Raw genomic sequence first — 25086 nt, 5'->3', positions numbered from 1 at the left:
AATTTATTTTTTAACTAATCAAAATATTTTAAATTTGAGTTTCTTGAAAGTAGCCACCCTTTGCCTTGACAGCTTTGCACACACTTGGTGTTCTCTCAACCAACTTCATGAGGTAGTCATCTGGAATGCATATCAATTAACAGGTGTGCCTTGTTAAACGTTAATTTGTGGAATTTCTTTCCTTAATGCGTTTCAGCCAATCAGTTGTGTTGTGACAAGGTAGGGGTTATTTTCAGAAGATAGCACTATTTGGTAAAATACAAAAGTCCATATTATGGCAAGAACAGATCAAATAAGCAAAGAGAAACAACAGTCCATTACTTTAAGACATGAAGGTCAGTTAATGCGGAACATTTCAAAAACTTCGAAAGTTTCTTTGAGTGCAGTCGCAAAACCCATCAAGCGCTATGATGAAACTGGCTCTCATGAGGACCTTCCTTTCCACAGGAAAGGAAGACCCAGATTTACCTCTGCCTGCAGAGGATAAGTTAGTTACCAGACTCAGGAATTGCAGTAACAGACATCTAAAGATCAACTGTTCAGAGGAGACTGCATGAATCAGGCCTTCATGGTCAAATTGCTGCAAAGAAACCACTACTGAAGGACACCAATAATAAGAGACTTGCTTGGGCCAAGAAACACGAGCAATGGACATTAGACCTTTAGTCTGATGAGTCCAAATTTGAGGTTTTTGGTTCCAACCGCCGTGTCCTTGTGAGATGCAGAATAGGTGAACGGATGATCTCCGCATGTGTGGTTCCAACCGTGAAGCATGAAGGAGGAGGTGTGATGGTGCTTTGCTGGTGACACTGATTTATTTAGAATTCAAGGCACACTTAACCGGCATGGCTACCACAGTATTCTGCAGAAATACGCCACGTCATCTGATTTGCGCTTAGTGGAGCTATCATTTATTTTTCAACAGGACAATGACCCAACACACTTCCAGGCTGTGTAAGGGATATCTGACCAAGAAAGAGAGTGATGAGTGCTGCATCAGATGACCTGGCCTCCACAATCCCCCGACCGCAACCCAATTGAGATGGTTTGGAATGAGTTGCACAGCAGAGTGAAGCAAAAGCAGCCAACAAGTGCTCAGGAAATGTGGGAGCTCTTTTGAGACTGTTGGAAAAGCATTACAGGTGAAGTTGGTTGAGAGAATAGCAAGAGTGTGCAAAGCTGTCAAGGAAAAGGGTGGCTACTTTGAAGAATCTTATTATTTGTTTAAACACTTTTGATAACTACATGATTCCATGTGTGTTATTTAATAGTTTTGATGTCTTCACTATCATTATACAATGTAAAAAAATAATAAAGAAAAACCCTTGAATGAGTAGGTGTGTCCATACTCTAACCAATGAATTACAGTACTTGACTTTTTTGATTCAAATTAGATTGTGTCACTGGCCTACACACATACCCCATAATGTTAAAGTGAAATTATGTTTGTAGACATTTTCCCAAATATTTAAAACTGAAATGTTCTAACTTAATAAGTATTCAACCCATTTGTTATGGCAAGCCTAAATACATTCAGGAGTAAAAATATGCTTACGAAGTCACACAGACTCACTATGTGAAATTGTGTTTAACATGATTTTTGAATGACTGCCTCATGTCTGTATCCCATACATACAATTATCTGTCAGGTCCCACAGTTGAGCTGTGAATTTCAAACAGATTCAACCACAGAGACAAGGGAGGTTTTCCAATGCCTCGCAAAAAAGGGGACCTATTGGTAGATGGGCAAAAAAAAAGAAAGACATTGAATATCTCTTTGAGCAAGGTGAGGTTATTAATTACACTTTGGATGGTGTATCACACCATGTCGAAGCATCAAACAGGCAAAGCGTCAGTACAGGACTAAGATTGAATCCTACTACACCGGTTCTGACGCTCGTCGGATGTGGCAGGGCTTACAAACCATCACGGACTACAAAGGGAAACCCAGCCGCGAGCGGCCCAGTGACGCGAGCCTAACAGACAGGCTAAATGCCTTTTATTCTTGCTTCGAGGCAATCAACATTGAAGCATGCATGAGAGCGCCAGCTGTTCTGGACGACTGTGATCCCTCTCTCCTTAGCCGATGTGAGCAAGACCTTTAAACAGGTCAACATTCACAAGGCCTCGGGGCCAGATGGATTACCAGGACTTGTACTCAGAGCATGCGCGGACCAACTGTCAAGTGTCTTCACTGACATTTTCAACCTCTCCCTGACCAGGTGTGTAATACCTACATGTTTCAAGCAGCCTTGTAGCACTCACGTTGGTAGCCATGAAGTGCTTCGAAAAGCTGGTCATGGCTCACATCAACACCATCTTCCCTGAAACCCTCGACCCACTCCAATTCGCATACCGCCCCAATAGATCCACAGATCACGCGATCTCAATCGCATGCCACACAGCCCTTTCCCATCTGGACAAAAGGAGAGCCTATGTGAGAATGCTGTTCGTTGACTACAGCTCAGCGTTCAACACCATAGTGCCCACAAAGCTCATCACTAAGCTAAGGACTCTGGGACTAAACACCTCCCTCTGCAACTGGATCCTGGACTTCTTGACGGGCCGCCCCCAGGTGGTAAGGGTAGGTAACAACACATCTGCCAAGCTGAGCTTCAACACAGGGGCCCCTCAGGGGTGGGTGCTTAGTTCCCTCCTGTACTCCCTGTTCACCCACGACTGCGTGGCCAAGCACATCTACAACATCATTACATTTACTGACAACACAGCAGTGGTAGGCCTGATAACTGCCAATGATGAGACAGCCTATAGGGAGGAGGTCAGAGACCTGGCACTGTGGTGCCAGGACAACAACCTCTCCCTTGACGTGAACGAGACAAAGGAGATAATCGTGGACTACAAGAAACGGAGGGCCGAACACGCCCCCATTCACATCGACAGGGCTGTAGAGGAGCAGGTCGAGAGTTAAGTACCTTGGTGTCCACATTCCCAACAAACACACCAAGAAAGTCGTGAAGAGGGTACGACAATGCCTTTTCCCCCTCAAGAGACTGAAAAGATTTGGCATGGGTCCCCAGATCCTCAAAACGTTCTACAGCTGCACCATCGAGAGCATCCTGACTGGTTGTATCACCGCCTCACAAGACCACTTCTGGTTATCCTCACTGATTCCACAGCACCCAAATCGGTTTTCACCCACCCTGAAACAAAATAGATCAGGCAAAAGGCAAGGGTCCACTTTCTCCAAAAACACAAACTCATCTTTAGCCTGACCCTTGGTGCAAGCCTCAGGCTCTGAGATTTTCACCACACCTACCACCTCAGATACTTTGTAATGGTTAAAAGAGATCCAGCTATTATTCAAATTAAAGTCAAAAGTGAATTTATTTTTTTGTATTTTATTTAACCCTAACCCTTTACCTAATTATCCTCACCTGCTACATTAATTCTCCAAACTTGCTGCATAAGTTCTCCTAACCTCCTCTGACATGCGCTGTCAACTGTGGGACCTTATATAGACAGGTGTGCGCCTTTCCAAATCATGTCCAATCAATTGAATTTACCTCAGGTGGACTCCAATCAAGTTGTAGAACCGTCTCAAGGATGATCAATGGAAACAGGCTACACCTGAGCTCAATTTCTAGTCTCATAGCAAAGGGGCTGAATACTTATGTGAATAAGGTATTTCGTTTTTTTATATATTTGCCAAAAATTCAAAAAACCTGTTTTCGCTTTGTCATTATGGGGGTATTGTGTGTAGATTGATGAGAACATAAGGCTGTAACATAAAAGAAATGTGGAAAAAGTCAAGATGTCTGAATACTTTCCAAATGCACTGTAAATTATTTCTGCACTGATTTCTGCTCTCGTAAAAGCCTCCGGTTTCTGCACGTTAACACTAGAAGCTAATTAACTAAAATGTATCAATTGAAAGTGTGGGTTCACAGCTCCAATCCAGATGTGTTGGTAATTACTGCGACGTGGTTAAGAAAGTGTTTTGAACACTGATGTTAACCTTTCTGGTTATAACCTTTTTCACCAAGACAGATCTTCCTAAGGTGGTGGAGTGGCAAGCTTTACCAAGGAACACCTTCAGTGCTCGGTTGTCTCCACCAAGTCTGTCCCCAAACAATTTGATTTGCTGGTTTTAAGCATTAAACTATCAAAAAACACCCAGTAACAGTCAACAAAGAGTTATCAGCCACCATCAGCACGTACATTAAATGCCCTAAGCCAGGGCTTTCCAACCCTCTTCCTGGAGATCTACTGTCCTGTAGGTTTTCAGTCCAACCCTTATTTAACAGTTCTCATTCAGCTAGTTAAGGTCTTGTTGAGCAGCTAATTAGTAGAATCAGGTGTGTTAAATTAGGTTTGGACTGAAAACCCACAGGATGGTAGATCTCCAGGAAGAAGGTTGGGCAGCCCTGCCTAAGCTCTCTCATGGCCCCTTACACTAAGTTTGAATTTGTCCTGCTAGGTGACCTAAACAGGGACATGCTTAAACCACCTGACCAAGTCCTAAAGCAATGGGACTCCCTAAATCTTTCTCAGATTGTTACCATTCCCACAAGGTATGACTCCAAACACCCAGAAATGGCTACTCTCCTTGATGTTATACTTACAAATAATCCTGATAGGTATCAGTATGGTGTTTTCTGTAATGACCTTAAGTGATCACTGTTTAACAGCCTGTGTTTGTAATGGCTGCTCAGTGAAACGACTTGTCCTGACTTGTCATAGACGCTTGCTAAAAAACTTTAATGAGCAAGCCTTCCTTCATGAACTGGCCTCTGTAAAATGGTATAGAATCAGCTTGATCCCCTCTGTCGAAGACGCTTGGACCTTATTTTTTAAATAATTTCAGTGGTATCATTAACAAACACTCACCCATAAAGAAAATTAAAAACAGGTTCAGCCCCTGGTTTGACCGTGATCTGGCAGAGTTACTCCACCTCAAGAATTCTATTTGGCAAATTGCTCGGCACATGCATACTCAGGCTGACTGGCTCTCATTCAGGCAAATTTGAAATAAGTGCACTCAGGCTATCCAGAAAGCCAAAGTTAGTTACTTTAAGGAGCAGTTCTGTCTCTGTGGGTCTAACCCCATGAAGTTCTGGAAAATGGTTAAAGACCTGGAGAATAAACCCTCCTCCTCACAGCTGCCAATGTACCTTAATGATGATGTGGTTGTTACTGACAAGAAGCACATGGCTGAGCTCTTTAATCACCACTTCATTAAGTCAAGATTCCTATTTGACTCTGCCATGCCTCCTTGCCCGTTCAACATTTCCTCATCTCCCACCCCTTCTAATGTGACTATCTCAGATGCTCCTCCCTCTTTTCCCCCTGCCCCGCTACTTAGTTTCTCCCTGCAGGCGTTCACTGAGTCAGAGGTGCTAAAGGAGCTCCTTAAACTTGACCACCAAAAAAAATCTGGTTCAGATGGTTTAGACCCTTTCTTCTTTAAGGTTGCTGCCCCTATCATCGCCAAGCCTGTCTCTGACCTTTTTAACCTGTTTCTCCTCTCTGGGGAGGTTCCCATTGCTTGGAAAGCAGCCACAGTGCATCCTTTATTTAAAGGGGGGATCAAGCTGATCCTAACTGTTTTAGGCCAATTTGTATTTTGCCTTGTTTATCAAAAGTGTTGGAACAACTTGTCAATAATCAACTGACTGACTTTCTTGATGTCTATGGTATTCTCTCGGGTATGCAATCTGGTTTCCACTCAGGTTATGGATGTGTCACTGCAACGTTAATGGTCCTAAATGATGTCACCATTGCCCTTAATTCTAATTCTATGTTGTGCTGCTATTTTTATTGACTTGGCCAAAGCTTTTGATACGGTGGACCATTCCATTCTTGCGGGTCTGCTAAGGAGTATTGGTGTCTCTGAGGGGTCTTTGGCCTGGTTTGCTAACTACCTCTTTCAAAGAGTGCAGTGTATGAAGTCAGAACGTCTGCTGTCTCAGCCACTGCCTGTCACCAAGGTAGTACCCCAAGGCTCTATCCTAGGCCCTTTTCAATTTACATCAACAACATAGCTCAAGCAGTAGGAAGCTCTCTCATCCATTTACATGCAGATGACACAGTCTTATACTAAGCTGGCCCCTCCCTGGATTTTGTGTTAAACACTCTACAACAAAGCTTTCTTTGTGTTCAACAAGCTTTCTCTGCCCTTAACACCTCCAAAACAAAGGTCATGTGGTTTGGTAAGAAGAAAGCCCCTCTCCCCACAGGTGTGATTACCACCTCTAAGAGTTTAGAGCTTGAGGTAGTCACCTTTACAAGTACTTGGGAGTATGGCTAGATGGTACACTGTCCTTCTGTCAGCACATATCAAAGCTGCAGGCTAAGGTTAAATCTAGACTTGGTTTCCTCTATCGTAATCATTCCTCTTTCCCCCCAGCTGCCAAACTAACCCTGATTCAGATGACCATCCTACCCATGCTAGATTACGGAGACGGAATTTATAGATTGGCAGGTAAGGGTGCTCTCGAGCGGCTAGATGTTCTTTACCATTCGACCATCAGATTTGCCACCAATGCTCCTTATAGGACACATCACTGCACTCTATACTCCTCTGTATACTGGTCCTCTCTGTATACACGTCACAAAACCCACTGGTTGATGCTTTTTTATAAAACCCTCTTAGGCCTCACTCCTCCCTCTCTGAGATACCTACTGCAGCCCTCATCCTCCAAATACAACACCAGTTCTGCCAGTCACATTATGCTAAAGATCCCCAAAGCACACAAATCCCTGGGTCACTCCTCTTTTCAGTTCGCTGCAGCTTGTGATTGGAATGAGCTGCAAAAAACACTCAAACTGGACAGTTTTATGGCCATCTCTTCATTCAAAGACTCAATCATGGACACTCTTACTGACAGTTGTGGCTGCTTCGCGTGATGTATTGTTGTCTCTACATTCTTGCCCTTTGTGCTTTTGTCTGTGCCCAATATGTTTGTACCATGTTTTGTGCTGCTACCATGTTGTGCTGCTGCCATGTTGTGTTGCTATCATGTTGTTGTTATGTTGCTACCATGCTGTGTTGTTGTCTTAGGTCTCTCTTTATGTAGTGTTATTGTGTCTCTCTTGTCGTGATGTGTGTTTTGTCCTATATTTTTATTTGATTTGTTATTTTTAATACCAGCCCCTGTCCCCGCAGGAGGCCTTTTGCCTTCTGGTAAGCCATCATTTTAAATAAGAATTTGTTCTTAACTGACTTACCTCATTAAATAAAGCTATAAAATAAAAAATAAAAGTTATGGAAATAAAAGATTGATCTATTATGAATTATTATTCGGCTGTATGGATTCATTAACTTTTTTGGCGGCCTTTTTTGTCAACAATGTGGCCTCATTAACCTGGACAGTGGTCTCGAGTGGAAGGCCTCGAGCGGAGCATGGGGGGTTCTCAAGCTGAGAAAATATATATTTTTAAATGATTGCTAGTATTATTATTTTTAAGTTATGCCCAGCTCAAGAGGCCCCTTGATGATGTGAGCCCTGAGGCAATTTCCTCTTTTGGCTACTGGTAAGTCGCCACTGCTTGACAGAGCTTGAATAATTAAAAAAACAATATTATACAATCCAGGTGTGCAAAGTTCTTAGCGACTTACCCAGAAAGACTCATAGCTGTAATCACTGCCAAAGGTGATTCTAACATGTATTGAGCAGGGGTGTGAATACTTATGTAAATTAGATATATCTGTATTTCATTTTCAATCAATTTGCAAAAAGTTCTAAAAACATGTTTTCACTTTGTCATTATGGGGTATTGTGATGGTTGCGATTTTTTGTTTGTTTGTTCATGCTTTAACAATAAAATGTGAAATAAGTCAAAGGGTATGATGAATACTTTCTCAAGGCACTGTATGTACTGTATAAATCATAAAAAATGTTTTGTATATATATACACTGTATATAGCATAAAGCATTCACTTTAACCTATGGTCATTTGTGCCATATTGTGGTCAAAATAATAAACACTTATATTCCTAACACCGCGTTTTATGTTTTTTTTGCCGCGTTCAAAACAACTAGGAACTGGGTACTCGGAAATCGAAATATCCGACATCCGACCTCAGTGTGTTCAAGACAATTGGGAACTCGTAAAAAACGTGCACAACCTGGAAAATTTGTTTTGAACGGTCATCCAACTCGTAATTCCAAGTCCTAAACTCGGGTATCTTTCTTGAGCTCGGATTTTCTGATTTGAATATTACTCACGTCATGATTGGAGCTCTTATCACCTGGAAAAATAGTTTTGAACGGTCATCCAACTCGGAATTCCAAGTCATAAACTCGGGCATCTTGCTTGAGCTCCGACTTTCTGACCTGAAGATTACCGACGTCATGATTTGACCTCGTATTTTTCCTTGTTCTCAGTTGTGTTGAACGCACCATTAGGCTAGAAAAAATGTGTGACGTAGAAGCCAAGATGGCGGCCCCCCTCTCCACGATGAAATTTTGGAAACCGGGTAAGCGCAATATTGTTAAATTAGACAATGATTGCATGCATTTGGTTGTTTCACGTAAAAAGTGTATTCATTTGTGCATGTGAATTAGTGCGTAAGACATTTATAGCAGATAACCAACGTTTTTTCCCGCCTGCGTTGTGTTATGATCGCTAACGTTACTGCTGTGGTCCATTGTCCACGATACTAGCTAGTTATAACGTTAACTAGCTAACGGTAACGTTAGTAACTAGTTACTGATATCTTGAGGATTGAGAACGTATTTAAGTTGCCCAACATGACAAAATATACGTTGTCAAGCCACATTGGCTAGGTTGTAAAGGGGTGTAACTAGCTAACTAATTAACTAGCTAGCTAGCTAGTTACTATCATTCGGTTCCCGCTCGGTTATGCATAAGGATTTTGCACGTCCCTTTGCAGTAAAAATGTATCTATAGCTATATTGGCCCGTCATCATATCAGGCGTTAGTTATGTAAACGTTAGCTGAATCCAAGCTGTCAGCAGTATTTCACTATGCAGAGAAACAATCTGTGGTGTTAGGTCATCTTATCAATGTTGTATTTGTTTCATTGCGGCGTTGATTACGGTTGATCATGAATTTACGCCGATCTTTGATTATCCTACATCATCATCATCGTCTGTGTCTAAGGTTCGGAGGCCCCCGGGATATCGGAGGAGCGGCATGTCACGACAGAAACGACAGGCTCCCCCATAATTTTCAACCCTCACACCGCGCTGTCCATCGAGAAGCAGCGACAGAAACTTCCTGTTTTCAAGGTTGCTCATCAACTGTCATTAGTAAAGTGTTTTTTATTGTTTCTACTAAAATCATAGGAGCCCTGTTGACATGTCTGCCATGTTGTTTTCAGCACAGAAACAACATCCTTTACTTGGTGGAGAGTTACCAGACAGTGATCATCGTAGGAGAGACAGGATGTGGGAAGACTACACAGATCCCCCAGGTTTGGATAAGCTAATATACAGTAGCCAGGCTTGACAATGACAGAGTTGGCTCAAGCAGCAGTTCATATCTGGCTAGTTCTAACTAAATATGAAGGATTTTGACCATTCTCATGAAGTAGGACAGATTAAAATAGAAGTTGGGGTAGGGGAACACTTGACTCATTACTGTGGAGAATAATATGGACACACCAGTCTTCCACTAGTGAAGCTGAGTTGTTTTGCAGCCAGTAGAACAGCCTCCAGGCAGGACACTGCAGCAGTGGACTGATACCCTTCACACAGCTTCCTTCTTACGGAGCGGGAGAGTGACCTTGTCCGCTGCTTACGAGCCATTTTATCTTCTATGCAACCAGGGTTCGGAGCAAATCAAGTGGGACTTAATTTCTGCTGAGTAGGCTGTCCTAGACTTTATATTGATGCCCCTCGCTCTCTTTCTCTCACACTCCCCCTTGTCCTCTGTCTTTCTCTTGCTCTTCTGCATCCCACTCTTCCCCTCTCTCTTACCCCTTCCTTTCTTTCTCCACCTCAGTATTTGCTGGAGGCTGGCTGGGCAGCTGAGGGGAAGGTGATTGGTGTGACACAGCCTCGTAGAGTGGCTGCTATCTCAGTAAGTACTCCTATCTCCCTCACATTCTCCTTAAGCTCTGCCGGCCCTTTGGACCGCTTACTGCCCTGAATATCAAATAGTCCCCTTTTATAATTTTAAAGAGTTGCAAAGAACGATATAACTTTATTAAAATAACTGTATTTTGGCACTTTTTAGAGGGGGGCACTGAGGCTGTTTCCTCTCTCTTCCTGTCAGGTAGCCAATCGTTTGGCAGAAGAGCGTGGAGCCCTGTTGGGGCATGAGGTGGGCTATACCATTCGCTTTGATGACTGCTCTGACCCCCATGCCACCCGCATTAAGGTACTACAGTCAGCCTGTCGCCATGTCCCCTGACACATAGTGGTACCATCAATTCCTTGGATCTTTTCCTTATGTGAATTTTCTTTTTCTCCCTCAGTTCCTGACAGATGGGATGCTGGTGAGAGAGATGATGGCTGATCCTCTACTGAAGAAGTACAGGTGAATAACTTCACTAACAAACTGATCTAGTATTGGCTACGCCATACTAGCCTCAGACTGAATATCAATGGTGGATTCACAGTCTGGGTTCATCCTGTTTTAACCCCAGGGATCTGTCTATCTTTCCTCCTCAGTGTCCTAATGCTCGACGAGGCCCATGAAAGAACCCTCTACACGGACATAGCCATCGGCCTGCTAAAGAAGGTAGCTTCTGTGCATGTCTTCTTTAATGTTGGAATCCTTAATTGAAAAGATAGAGAAGTGTTTACCCTGCCTATGTTTTGGTAAACAGCTGAGGGATGGGCCTGGAGAAATGAAACCACTCTTAAATTCAAAGCCACAGCTATGTATCTGAGGACTGACCATCCATGATATAAAAACTTGAGTTTTGAGGCTATGCAATGTTATATTGACTTTGTTTGCAAACATTGGAGTATAACAAGCTTATATTTTGCGTTTCTGATTGGTATGACCGTTGAACTAAGCTCATCAGGCATTTATAAGTTATGTTCTTCAAGAATCAATGGGCGTATGTTCAATTTATAAGTCAAGAAATGTATGTAGCAACTAAGGATTCACAGCTTTAACAGCTCTATCTACTTCACTGTAATGTATTTCCACTGACCATGCATTCAGTTAGGCTTACAATGCATCTGAAATCTATTAAATCTAATAAATAAAGCTATCTCCTCGTTTCATCCTTCTCTAGATTCAGAAGAAGCGCAGAGACCTCAGGCTGATAGTGGCCTCTGCCACTCTGGATGCCAAGGTGATTCTCTGATTCATTAAGATGGTAATGCTTCAGTACAGAGAAACAAAGCAACCGGGAGAGATGAGCTGATGTCATGAGAGACCACAGTGCACTGACATCTGAAATGTACTACCAAGATAGTGCAGTCGGCTCATGAATGCGTCAGTCAGCAAGCCAGATGGGACATCAGGCTGTATTTTTTTTGTTTGTCTTGTGCAGAAATGGTTTTTATGTTAGCCAACTCAGCAATTTTTGCTTCATAGGATTTTTTCAGAATTGCTGTAGTAATGCTGTTCCCTGTGTAGCTCAGCCGAATCTCGCTTTAGGTACAGTTACATTTCACATTTGCAAATACAGTTGGATAAAATATCTATTTTGTCTTAGAAACAAACAACTCCTTTGTTGTGGTCATGCCAGTGACAAGCCTGTTTAACTGGTTACATCTTACCCACTCCTATGTTATCACCTTGGCTGCAGAAATTCCAAGAGTTCTTTAACCTGAATGAGACTGGAGATCCTAACAAGGATACGTGTGGAATTCTGACGGTGGAGGGACGTACCTTCCCTGTTGACGTCTTCTACACTGTCAGGTATTCCATGGAATTCTGAGCGTCTCTTCTGACTCCAAACCTGTCACATATGATCACATTCTACAGCCCCACATCCTTAATGTTTAATTGGTGTCAGAATTAATCAAGCTCAGGACAGACTGAGTTGAGCATCTCCTCACATTGTCTGCGCTCTCTTTCTCTCTGTCCCCAGACCAGTCATTATACACTGTCTCCCCTATCTCTGTCCCCAGCCCAGTCATTATACACTGTCTCCCCTATCGCTCTGTCCCCAGCCCAGTCATTATACACTGTCACCCCTATCGCTCTGTCCCCAGACCAGTCATTATACACTGTCTCACCTATCGCTCTGTCCCCAGCCCAGTCATTATACACTATCTCCCCTATCTCTCTGTCCCCAGACCAGTCATTATACACTGTCTCCCCTATCGCTCTGTCCCCAGCCCAGTCATTATACACTGTCTCCCCTATCGCTCTGTCCCCAGCCCAGTCATTATACACTGTCACACCTATCGCTCTGTCCCCAGCCCAGTCATTATACACTGTCTCCCCTATCTCTGTCCCCAGCCCAGTCCTTATACACTGTCTCCCCTATCGCTCTGTCCCCAGCCCAGTCATTATACACTGTCTCACCTATCTCTCTGTCCCCCCAGTCCAGTCATTATACACTGTCTCCCCTATCGCTCTGTCCCCAGCCCAGTCATTATACACTGTCTCCCCTATCTCTCTGCCCCCAGCCCAGTCATTATACACTGTCTCACCTATCGCTCTGTCCCCAGCCCAGTCATTATACACTGTCTCCCCTATCTCTGGCCCCAGCCCAGTCATTATACACTGTCTCACCTATCGCTCTGTCCCCAGCCCAGTCATTATACACTGTCTCCCCTATCTCTGTTCCCAGCCCAGTCATTATACACTGTCTCCCCTATCTCTGTCCCCAGCCCAGTCCTTATACACTGTCTCCCCTATCGCTCTGTCCCCAGCCCAGTCATTATACACTGTCTCACCTATCGCTCTGTCCCCAGCCCAGTCATTATACACTGTCTCCCCTATCTCTGTCCCCAGCCCAGTCATTATACACTGTCTCCCCTATCTCTCTGTGCCCCCAGCCCAGTCATTATACACTGTCTCACCTATCTCTCTGTGCCCCCAGCCCAGTCATTATACACTGTCTCACCTATCTATCTGTGCACCCAGCCCAGTCATTATACACTGTCTCACCTATCTCTCTGTCCCCCCAGCCCAGTCATTATACACTGTCTCCCCTATCGCTCTGTCCCCCCAGCCCAGTCATTATACACTGTCTCCCCTATCGCTCTGTCCCCAGCCCAGTCATTATACACTGTCTCCCCTATCTCTGTCCCCAGACCAGTCATTATACACTGTCTCCCCTATCTCTCTGTCCCCAGCCCAGTCCCAGACTATGTGAAGGCCACAGTGGAGACGGTGCTGAAGATCCATGAGACTGAGGATGATGGAGATGTTCTGGCCTTCCTCACTGGACAGGTGTGTTTCTCTTACGGTTTGATTTTGAGCTGGGTACTTGTTGTCATGTGACCTGTGTGTGACCTGTGTGTGTCCTGTAGGAGGAAGTGGAGAAGGTGGTGTCTCTGCTCCAGGAGCAGGCCAGAGCTCTGGGCCGTCTCGGCATGAAGAAATACCTCAAGGTGCTGCCCATGTACGCAGGCCTGCCCTACACTGACCAGATGAAGGTGTTTGAGAGGACGCCCCCTACTGTCCGCAAGGTGAATTTCAATCTGCCTCTGTGCTCCGTCCCAATGTCCCTACGCAGTGGTCATCAACCCTGATCAATGGAATGTTAAATTAGTTGTTTTGTTACTGGGCTGACACAAAAGTCTGCACATCTTCTAGGTCTCTAGGACCAGGGTTGGTGAGAGCTGGTCTAGGGGTACTGCATATGATGCATGTATCACTATCAGCGTCCTAAAGAGACGCAGGGTCTTGTCCGGGACAAGTAAAAACAAATGGACATATTTATTTATTGTCGGACAAGAAGAATATAGATTTAGGTTGTCCAAATGGACAAGAAAATAAAATCACACATCCCAATATCAAACAATTACTCTGATCAGAGAGGCTAACATTGGAATACATGTTTTAATGTACATAAATAAAAAGCCTACAGTGCCTTCAAAAAGATTTCACACTAGTGGTCTTCACGGATTCAAAAAGTTGGACCGGTTCTGAAATGGATCTGGGTCTTTCCCACCCGGACCCAATATGCATAATCTTTTTAAATATAGAGACCCGTTCCAAACGGACCTGGGGTCATCTAGGACACGTTCCATATAGTCCTAGGTGGATCCCAGTCCGCTCTGGGTGAACAAAGCATCAGAAAAGCTACTTTATTAACCAGAGCTGATAAAGCACAAGAGGAGGGAGAGAGGTACCACTCTAGCAGACGGGGGAGGGGGCATACTGTGAGCGAGTGACAAGGGGAGGAGAGACGGCAACCAACCAAGCCGACTCGTGCTATAATAGACTAAGGGCTGCCATAGGTAGGTTATTTATCATCAAATATGATTACATAGTACCTGTCTTGGACTGCATCGAACCAGGAGAAGCTAATTAAGCTAGCTAGCTAGGCTAACTGATGCTGCAGTTCATACACTTTCTCATCTTAGTTACAAATAACTCCATTCAGAATATTAAGTAGCAGCCTGCCTACCTGTTTGCTCTTGGTCGTTGTAGCCTATCCTTCTCCTTTTTATTCCGTAATTTTAATTCCATCTTTCACTGATTAGATATCTCCTAACTTTTGCCACACACTGAGCGATGCTCTATGACTGTAGCCTATTGCCACTTTGATGACTTATGATTGACCAAGAGAAAGCGCCGTTCTTGTGAAAAGCAAGAGCAGCAGCATAAATTATAAAATTTCTTTCTCTACTGCAGCAGTCGTGTTCGGATCTGTATGGGCCCTTCCGGACAAGTCAGTTAAAGTCAGACCTACTGGTAAATTTAAAAAAGCAGACATTGAATATCCCTTTTGAGCATGGTGAAGATATTAATTACACTTTGGATGGTGTATCAATATACCCAGTCACTTCAAGGACACAGGGGCCTAACTCAGTTGCCGGAGAGGAAGGAAACCACTCAGGGATTTCACCATGAGACCAGGGTGACTTTAAAACAGTTGGTGTTTAATGGCTGTGACAGGAGAACGCTGAGGATGGATCAAATCAACAACATTGTAGTTACTCCACAATACTAATGTAAATGACAGAGTGACATGAAGGAAGCCTGTACAGAATAAAAATAATGCTAGTTGATTCTGTTGACATACTCGAGGCACGGTAGTGTTCAGATCAAATGGTCACGTTAGCGGAGGCAGTCATCATGTTGAAACTATTTAACCATAGACTTAATTGTTTAAAACCTGGATGTTTTATGTCATTTTATGAAGCATATCTTACCTTGTTTCAAAGTAGCCTAGCCTAAAATACGACCATAGAAATGTTGAGGGAATTACTCTACATGGCCAAATGTATGTGTTCATCCTTTCAAATTAGTGCATTCTGCTATTTCAGCCACACCTATTGCTGACAGGTGTATAAAATTGAGCACACAGGCATGCAATCTCCATAGACACACTTTGGCAGTAGAATGGCCCGTACTGAAGAGCTCAGTGACTTTCAATGTTGCACTGTCATAGGATGCCACCTTTCCAACTAGTCAGTTCGTCAAATTTCTGCCCTGCTAGCGCCACACAAACTCACAGAATGGGACCGCCGAGTGCTGAAGCGCGTAAAAATTGTCTGTCCTCAGTTGCAACACTCGCTACGAGTTCCTAACTGCCTCTGGAAGCAACGTCAGCACAATAACTGTTCGTCGGGAGCTTCATGAATTGCGTTGACATGGCCGAGCAGCCGCAAGCACACAAGCCTAAGATCACTATGCGCATTGCCAAGCTTTGGGCTGGAGAGGTGTAAAGCTCGCTGCCATTGGACTCTGGAGCAGTGGAAACCTGTTCTTTGAAGTGATGAATCACGCTTTGCCATCTGGCAGTCCGACAGACAAATCTGCGTTTAGCGGATGCCAGGGGAACGCTGCCTGCCCGAACGCATAGTGCCAACTGAAGTTTTGTGGAGGAGGAATAATGATCTGGGGCTGTTTTTTATGGTTCCAGTGAAGGGAAATCCTTTACGCTACATCATACAATGACATTCTAGACGATTCTGTACTTCTATCTTTGTGGCAACAGTTTGGGGGAGGCCCTTTCCTGTTTCAGCATGACCATGCCCCCGTGCACAAAGTGAGGTCCATTCAGAAATGGTTTGTCAAGATGGGTGTGGAAGAACTTGACTGGCCTGCACAGAGCCCTGACCTCAACCCCGTCGAACACATTTGGGATGAATTGGAACGCAGACTGCGAGCCAGGCCTAATCACCCAACATCAGTGCCCGACTTCACTAACGCTCTTGTGGCTGAATGGAAGCAAGTCCCCGCAGCAATGTTCCAACATCTAGTTGAAAGCCTTCCCAGAAGAAGAGAGGCTGTTATAGCAGCAAAGGGGGGAACAATTCCATAATAATGCCCATGATTTTGGAATGAGATGTTAGACGTGCAAACTTTTGGTCATGTAGTGTATTTTATAATGCTTAATATGACAATGCAACCAGCCTTTTTCTCATGTTCTATTGGTTTTAAATCAATGTTATTTTATTGTCCAGCAGCCAAAGGCATAATCCTAGTCATATTAGTAAACCATACTAGTTGATAATAATCCTAGTCATATTAGTAAACCATGCTAGTTGGTGATAATCCTAGTCATATTAGTAAACCATGCTAGTTGATAATAATCCTAGTCATATTAGTAAACCATGCTAGTTGATAATAATCCTAGTCATATTAGTAAACCATGCTAGTTGATAATAATCCTTGTCATATTAGTAAACCATGCTAGTTGATGATAATCCTAGTCATATTAGTAAACCATGCTAGTTGATAATAATCCTAGTCATATTAGTAAACCATGCTAGTTGGTGATAATCCTAGTCATATTAGTAAACCATGCTAGTTGATAATAATCCTAGTCATATTAGTAAACCATGCTAGTTGATAATAATCCTAGTCATATTAGTAAACCATGCTAGTTGGTGATAATCCTAGTCATATTAGTAAACCATGCTAGTTGATGCATCATTAGATCTCCCTTTAAATTCTAACTGATATTTTAATCTGTGGGCTTTTGAGAACGGTGTTTTCCTGCTAATTGCATTTTTTAACATTTGCGCATAACCTACAGCAGGGTTAGCCAACTGTCGGCCCGCTAGTTGGTGTTGGAGACCCTTTTCCAGGGGTGGGGGTAACGTGACAGGTGACTTTAACATTTGGGCAAGTAAAAATTCTGTCCTATTTATCTGAAGGACAAGTGGCAAAGAAAAGTTAATGTCAAGTTCTCAGATGGCCAGATTGTAGTTTGTGGCAAAGAATGCTTTTATACCTCTGCTTGGACATAGGACAGCCATGGGTATACGGTAAGCTTCCTTAAGAGTACCGAGCGATGAAAACACTTTTTGCCACAGGATGAAATCATCTGAGTGGCTGAAGCATGTGCTTTATAATCAATTCACAATGTGCAATTCCCCTTTGCAAAGCCTTGTATTGGATATACAGGAGTGGGCGGTCTATGTTAAAGCGCTCTCTCTGGTTCGCTAAGGTGGTGGTGGCCACTAACATAGCAGAGACGTCCATCACCATCAACGGCATCGTGTTTGTGATCGACTGTGCGTTTGTCAAGCTGCGGGCATACAACCCTTGCACTACCATCGAGTCGCTGGTGGTCACGCCCATCTCCAAGGCCTCAGCCAGTCAGAGGGCAGGACGAGGGGGACGCAACCGAGCCGGGAAGTGCTTCAGACTATACACAGGTGTGTATGTGTGAGGGAGGGGGGGGTCTCTGTGTGTGTGTTATCAGAAAAGGCCATCGGTGAGGGGGAAAAAGTGTCAAGAAAGCTCTAAGCTTTCTCAGATCAGCAATGGAGAGTGAATGACAGCAGGGGAAGGGTGTGGAATGCAGCCCTGTACTGCGGTGTGTGTGTTCTGACCTGTCTGTGCTCCAGAGGAGGATTTTGAGAAGCTGCCTGCGTCCACGGTTCCCGAGATGCAGCGCACCAACCTGGCCCCTGTCATCCTGCAGCTCAAAGCTCTGGGCATAGACAACGTGCTGCGATTCAGCTTTCTCTCTGTGAGTCCATCCAGTACAATGTGTGTACTTTGTTTTGAGCACTGTAATCTCGGGTTTACTCAGATCTAAAATCTTTTGGAATTTGGTCAGATGCTGAAGTAGTCTGTACACAAGATTAAGAGCACTGTGAAAGGCTCACAATTCTGAAAGATGGTGAATTGACTCAAAGAGCACCAAGACTGGTTGTCAACAAATGATAAACTTTGATAGCCTGCGTATTAAACTAACTTTATAATTGTTCCCACTCTAGCCTCCTCCAGCCCAGTCCATGGTCCAAGCCCTGGAGCTGCTCTACGCCCTGGGGGGTCTGGACCAGTATGGTCGTCTGACTGACCCTATGGGCGTGCGTATGGCAGAGTTCCCCCTCAGCCCCATGTTTGCCAAGATGCTGCTGGAGTCAGGAAACTTTGGCTGTTCCAAGGAGATCGTTACCATAGCAGCCATGATGCAGATCCAAAACATCTTCATGGTGCCAGCCAATCAGAAGAAACCAGCAGTGAGTGTTGCACATGTCATCATGTTGAATGCCCAGTCTAAAATGTTCTGTTGTGCAGATCTGTATGTCAGTCTCTGTGCTTCGAGACTCCAAAGCTTTTACCTGTGTCTGAGAAGCACGGCATCTACCATCCTAATCACCTCTCGTCTCCCTCTCTGTCTGCATGTCTCCCCGTCTCTTTTTCTCTCTCTGCTCCCATCCTCCTCCCTCCTCCATAGGCGCGGGAGCATCGCAAGTTTGCTGTGGCGGAAGGAGATCATCTCACCATGCTCAATGTGTACGAAGCCTTCATCAAGGTGGGCACTGCCACTGTATGGGCCACCGCTGGGAATGAAGCCTTCCGTTTAGCAGTGAAAAACCTGAATCTTTTTATATGAACATGGTCCATGAACAGCAAAACACTCTGAATGATATAACATTTTAGATTGATATCTTTTCAGGACTTGGTGCTAAAGATCAGCTTTACTAAGCATTTGCATTTCTGAGAACTATACTGAACAAAAATATAAACGCAGCATGCAACAATTTAAAAGATTTTACATCTAAGGAAATCAGTCATTTTAAATAGATTCATTAGGCCCTAATCTATGGATTTCACATGACTGGGAATTCAGTTATGTATACAGATACCTTTTTAAAAAAGGTAGGGGTGTGGATCAGAAATCTGGTGTGACCACCATTTGCCTCGTGCAGCGCGACATATCTCCTTTGCATAGAGTTGATCATGCTGTGGAATGTTGTCCCACTCCTCAATGGCAGTGCAAAGTTGCTGGATATTAGTGGGAACTGCAACACGCTGTCTTACATGTTGATCCAGAGCATTCCAAATGTGCTCAATGGGTGACATGTCTGGTGAGTGTGCAGGCTTATTCAGCTGTCAGGGTGGCTGTTCTCAGACGTTCCCGCAAGTGAAAAAGCCAGATGTGGCGGTCCTGGGCTGGTGTGGTTACACGTGGTCTGTGGTTGTGAGGCCGGTTGGACGTACGGACACATTTTCGAAAACGATGTTGGAGGTAGCTTATGATAGAGAAATTAACATTCAAATCTCTGGCAACAGCTCTGGTGGACATTCCTGCAGTCAGCAAGCCAATTGCACGCTTCCTCATCTTGAGACATCTGTGGCATTGTGTTCTGTGACAAAACTGCACATTTTAGAGTGGCCTTTTAGTATCCCCAGCACAAGGTGCACCTGTGTAATGATCATGTTTAATCAGCTTCTTGATGGCCACACCTGTCAGGTGGATGGATTTTCTTAGCAAAGGAGAAATGCTCACTAACAGGGATGTAAACAAATTTGTGCACAAAATTTGAGAGAAATAAGCTTTTTGTGCTTATGGAACATTTTCTGGGATTTCAGCTCATGAAACATGGGACCAACACTTTACATGTTGTGTTTATATTTTTGTTCATTGTAAGTACCCTTGTTATTTTCCAGAGGGAATAAAACCTAAATGCTAGACCAAAAGGTCAAATACATGTAACTGGTTTGTGTCTACCCCCTCTCATCCCTCCAGCACCAGAAGAGCTCTCAGTGGTGTCAGGAACACTTCCTCAACTACAAGGGTCTGCAGCGAGCCATGACTGTTCGAGAACAGCTCAGACGACTCATGAATAAATTCAAGGTGCCACGCACCTCCAGCGAAGGTGTGTATACCCCACATTTCTGTCCTGTTTGTATCCTTTATGTGCGCCTCTTTACGGTGTTCAAATTAAACAGGAAATTGTGTTTTTTGTCTTGTCCAGGTGACCCGGATGTGATCCTGAGATGCATTGTGTCTGGGTTTTTTGCCAACGCTGCCCGCATGCACCACTCAGGATCCTACAGGTGACTACCAACTACCTGAAACACTGTTGCTCATTGCTTTTGCCTTGACTAGGCTGAATGTCTCTACAGTTAATTCATCCCCTCACACCTTCTGTTTCCAAGGACTCTACGGGATGACAGAGAGCTTCACATCCATCCCAACTCTGTGCTGTTTGGAGAGAAGCCTACGAAGTGGTGAGGATTTGGCTTTTACATTGGTCCAAGGGTTCTCAAACCTCTCCCTGGGGACCCCAGAGGTTTCACTATGTTGTTGTAGCCCTAAACTAGCTCAGCTGATTCATCTACTCAAGGGCATAATTGATAGTTGACTGAATCAGGTGTTCGAGCTCTGGAATAGATCAAATATGTCTGGGTCTCAGAGGAGAGGAATGAATCTCCCAGATATATGCGTCTAACACTGCCATGTCCTCCCCCAGGGTTGTCTTCAATGAAGTCGTGCAGACCTCTAAGTACTACATGCGTGATGTCACAGCTGTAGAGTCCTCCTGGTTGGTCGAGCTTGCTCCCCACTTTTACAAGCAGGCTAAGGTAGGAGAAAAACACTGTCTTTCTAATACTCTACTCTTTTTGTTCTCGCTTGTTTGTTCTGAGAAAAGAACAAAGCACGCCCATAACACATATTAGGGCTATGTATGTACATTACATTATCAAAAGTATGTGGACACCTGCTTGTAGAACAGCTCATTCCAAAATCATGGGCGTTAATATGGAGTTGGTCCCACCTTTGCTGCTATAACAGCCTCTTCTACTCTTCTGGGAAGGTTTTCCACTAGATGTTGGAACATTACTGCAGGGACTTCCTTTCATTCAGCCACAAGCATTAGTGAGGTCGGGCACTGATGTTGGGTGATTTAGGCCTGGCTCGCAGTCAGCATTCCAATTAATCCTAAAGGTGTTCGACGGGGTTGAGGTCAGGGATCTGTGCAGGCCAGTCAAGTTCTTCCACACTGTTCTCAACAAACCATTTCTGTATGGACCTCGCTTTGTGCATGGGGGCATTGTCATGCTGAAACAGGAAAGGGCCTCCCCCAAACTGTTGCCACAAAGATGGAAGTACAGAATAGTCTAGAATGTCATTGTATGCTGTAGTGTAAAGGATTTCCCTTCACTGGAACTAAGGGGCCTAGCCCGAACCATGAAACAGCCCCAGACCATTATTCCCCCTCCATCAACCGTCAGTTGGCACTATACATTCGGGAAGGTAGTGTTTTTTTCCCTGGCAACCCAGATTTCGGACTGCCAGATGGCGAAGCGTGATTCATCACTCCAGAGAACGCGTTTCCACTGCTCCAGAGTCCAATGGCAGTGAGCTTTACACCACTCCAGCCGAAGCTTGGCATTGCGCATAGTGATCTTAGGCTTGTGTGCGGCTGCTCGGCCATGTCAACGCAATTCATGAAGCTCCCGACGAACAGTTATTGTGCTGACGTTGCTTCCAGAGGCAGTTTGGAACTACCACTTTGCGGCTGAGCCATTTTTGCTTCTAGACGTCTCCACTTCACAATAACAGCACTTACAGTCGACCAAGGCAGAAATTTGACAAACTGACTTGTTGGAAAGGTGGCATCCTATGACGGAGCCACGTTACAAATAGCCGAATCCACAAATTTCACGGGGTGTCCACCTACTTTTGTGTATGTATAGTGTATGTAAGCATGCGTGTAACTGTCCGTAGGACCTTTTTTTGGATCTAATCTTATGTATGTAGAACAGTCTATTGATGTTCTGTGTTATGTTCTGTGTGGACTCCAGGAAGAGTATCTGCTGCTTCAGGAACAACTAATGGGCATTCTAATAAAACACTACCATATGATATGTTTATCTTAGTCTTTCTCTGATTCACTTTATATCCCTCTTGTTCTCTCTCTGTCTGTATCTCCTTCTCCCCATCTGTTAGCATGGGTCATTAACCAGCAAGAGATCCAGGGTCCTCTGAGCTGGTTTCTGTCCGCCTGTCATAACTCTGACCACTACGTCCTGGTTCCAACCCCTCACCCAGAGAGGACCAGCGTTAGGGGAACAGAGTCATGGGAAGCAGGGTACTGGGTAAGACCCGAAGAGGAGAAAGGAGAACACCCCTCCTAAACCTACACTGTGCCCCCCCCCCCCCCCCCCCCATTCTGATACCCTCTTCCCCTTTATCACCCTGTACAAAGATGTATTATATATTTATTTCTCATTCCACATGGTAGTCACTAGAGGGCCATTCTGAAACGGACAGAACAAATGAGCATGTACATGGGCTATTTGTTCTGAATTTACTGAAGGGTTAGGGGACCCCCCCTGTCTGCGTTTTGGCTTAGATCAAATGTAGGATCTGTTCTTATCAGTTTAATGTCTGAAAGTTATAGTATGGTTGGAGAGCTTTATAGTTCTGTCCTTTCCAGCATGGCCAGATAGACCAGGTCCCATCCACACCTGTACATATAGAGACAGAGCAGGCTCGGGTCCAGGGAATGGGGGTACCATACCTGGTCCTTGGTTCCATGGTTATTTTTTTATGGCTTTGGGCTCAATTCAATCGAACCCTGTAGTATTTACGCAGTAGCTCTTTTTCCCCATGGTCAAATAAAATCTCAACCAACACCAGCTAGACTCCACAGGTAGATGCTTCCAGTTTAAGATAATCTGTGTGTGTGTATATGTGCAGTAATTTGTAAAACCAAGATGCTGTGTAAACATTGCTATGGGGGGTTTGATTTGAATTCCAGCCTCTGTTTTTACGTCGTGGCATGGCGCGGTAAATAAACAAAGACTGAGTGTGAGGATGTGAAACGTTTTTTTGGGGGGGGTGCAAAAAATGTGTATCTTATTTTGTAATAATTTGCTCCTCCCCTAGACTGGGTGCTAGTCTCATCCTACTGTAGCTGTCAGTACCAAGGCTAGCGGTCTCCTTTTTCCAATACTTGTCTCTAGAACAGGAATCCCCAACTCCACTCCTGGAGAGATACGGGAACAGCAGGGTTTTGTTCCAACCCAGCCCCAACACAATCAATCAACTACTCATGGTCTTCAATCTGGATCACGTTTAGCTAAATCAGATGTGTTAGTGCTGGAACAAAAGCCAGCACACCTAATGGCTCTCCAGGACCAGAGTTCGAGAACCCTGCAATCTTCAATCATAAGTGTTTTGACTCAGTGGCACAGATCTATAAGCTTGTGCCACAGATGGAAATTCCATTTAGGATTTGATGTGTCGACACAGAATGTAGCGTTCTGGGTTATTACTGTGAAAAAGACCTCTTTGCTTTTAGACAGTGTCTCTACAACTCTTTACTACTGTCTATCTCAAACATAGTGGCCTTTTTAACCGTTCTGTGCCAAATGATCTAACCATATTTCACATTTCATTTTGGTATGAAATGTGCAAATAACCCATCAAGCATTTTAAGTGCAAAAGAAGCAATCAAAACTGAAAAATGTAAGTGCCATTTTTCCATACGAATAAGTGCATTGAGAGATGCATATGAAGCCTAAAAAATGTAAGCATTGTATATTTTTGAGCCATTTCTCTTTGGCCCACCACTGTTTCCCTTTTTCACCATTGGTTGTGGTTTGCATAAATCAGTTGTTCTTTTGTACACCATTGTCTGTGTCAAGACCAGTAATGTTCAACAGAAAGGAAGGCACACATTTTTATGGGTCACTGCTATCTTGGTTCCTTTGGATGTCCCTGCTCATAACCCTAACATTTTACATTTTAACTTCAATGGGTGGGTAGGGACGTCAGAAGGATACCGGATAGCATGGCCCATTTTTAAGTACGTTTCACCCCATATATTACAACAACCCCTGCTCCTGTCTTGATTTGCTCTTCCTTATTTTCTTTGTTTTTCTCTAGGAGTGCTATTATTATTGGAGAAAAAAAATCACCCCCAAAAGCTTTAGAGTAAGAAAACAAACAAACCCATAGGGCCTGCTTTCATTTCAGTAAGGTTACTGTCCTTACTTTATTGACTTATGTCTGCATGGTTTTAACTTTCAATTCCTTGTCCTTTCTAGGTACAATATAACTGCCTCTGAACTCTGGAAAACTAACATACCATAGATGATCCAATGCAATCTGAATAGTAGAATGACTACAAGTGAAATACTCTTGCATGTTAAATTGTAGTCTTTTAAGAACACTGCTAAGATCACAATGTAGATTTGCACAAATGTAGTTGACTGTGAGATGACTGATGTTCCTCTGTGCTGAGAATCTTAATGCGTCTGTCACAAAGCCACAGTGTAATCTGTAGTCTGTAGTTGCCCAGCTCTGATAAGCAGCTGTATCCCTCCACATCTTGAAATAAAGCCGTATGGTCATGGGCTCAACTATGCCTGTCTGTGTCTGTTAAATGGTTTAAACTTAAGCAATAAGGCCTGAGGTGGTGTGGTATATGGCCAATATACCACGGCTAAGGGCTGTTCTAAGCACGACGCAACATGGAGTGCTAGGACTCAGCTCTTAGCCGTGGTGTATATTGGCCATATATCACAAACCCCCGAGGTGCTTATTGCTATTATAAACTGTTTACCAACTTAATTAGAGCAGTAACAATGTTTTGTCACACTGATGTACTGCAGCTTTCAGCCAATCAGCATTCAGGGCTCGAACCACCCAGTTTATAATGACCATTAGATCAGTGTTTAGGGGAAACTTCATCCTACACCTGAGTCCTGGGTGAACTTACTGGTGTCCTCAAATACTGGTGCTGTAGTGTACTTGTCCAGCAGGTGTCAGTGTTGTACTGTAAACTGATCTGGAATGGTTTCCAGTCATGC

General features: G+C 44.0%; 1 protein-coding gene and 1 pseudogene across 1 annotated transcript; both read left to right on the top strand.

Moving 5' to 3' along the window:
* The first annotated feature begins 8282 nt into the window (after nt 1–8282).
* dhx35 (DEAH-box helicase 35) lies at nt 8283–24636 on the top strand. The gene is made up of 20 exons (XM_071348902.1): nt 8283–8440; nt 9088–9215; nt 9308–9400; nt 9931–10008; nt 10204–10308; nt 10406–10467; nt 10602–10671; nt 11177–11236; nt 11696–11808; nt 13197–13293; nt 13374–13532; nt 17471–17681; nt 17874–17998; nt 18249–18494; nt 18713–18790; nt 20009–20138; nt 20238–20319; nt 20422–20493; nt 20736–20847; nt 22217–24636. The coding sequence occupies exons 1-20, from the start codon at nt 8380–8382 to the stop codon at nt 22253–22255; spliced, it is 2121 nt and encodes a 706-aa protein (XP_071205003.1). The 5' UTR covers nt 8283–8379; the 3' UTR covers nt 22256–24636.
* Nucleotides 22598–22703, top strand: LOC139543307 (U2 spliceosomal RNA; annotated as a pseudogene).
* Nucleotides 24637–25086: the final 450 nt, after the last annotated feature.

Source organism: Salvelinus alpinus, chromosome 17 (assembly GCF_045679555.1).
Source record: "Salvelinus alpinus chromosome 17, SLU_Salpinus.1, whole genome shotgun sequence".
In the NCBI taxonomy this organism is placed as follows: Eukaryota; Metazoa; Chordata; class Actinopteri; order Salmoniformes; family Salmonidae; genus Salvelinus; species Salvelinus alpinus.
This window is presented reverse-complemented; position numbering and strand designations above follow the sequence as displayed.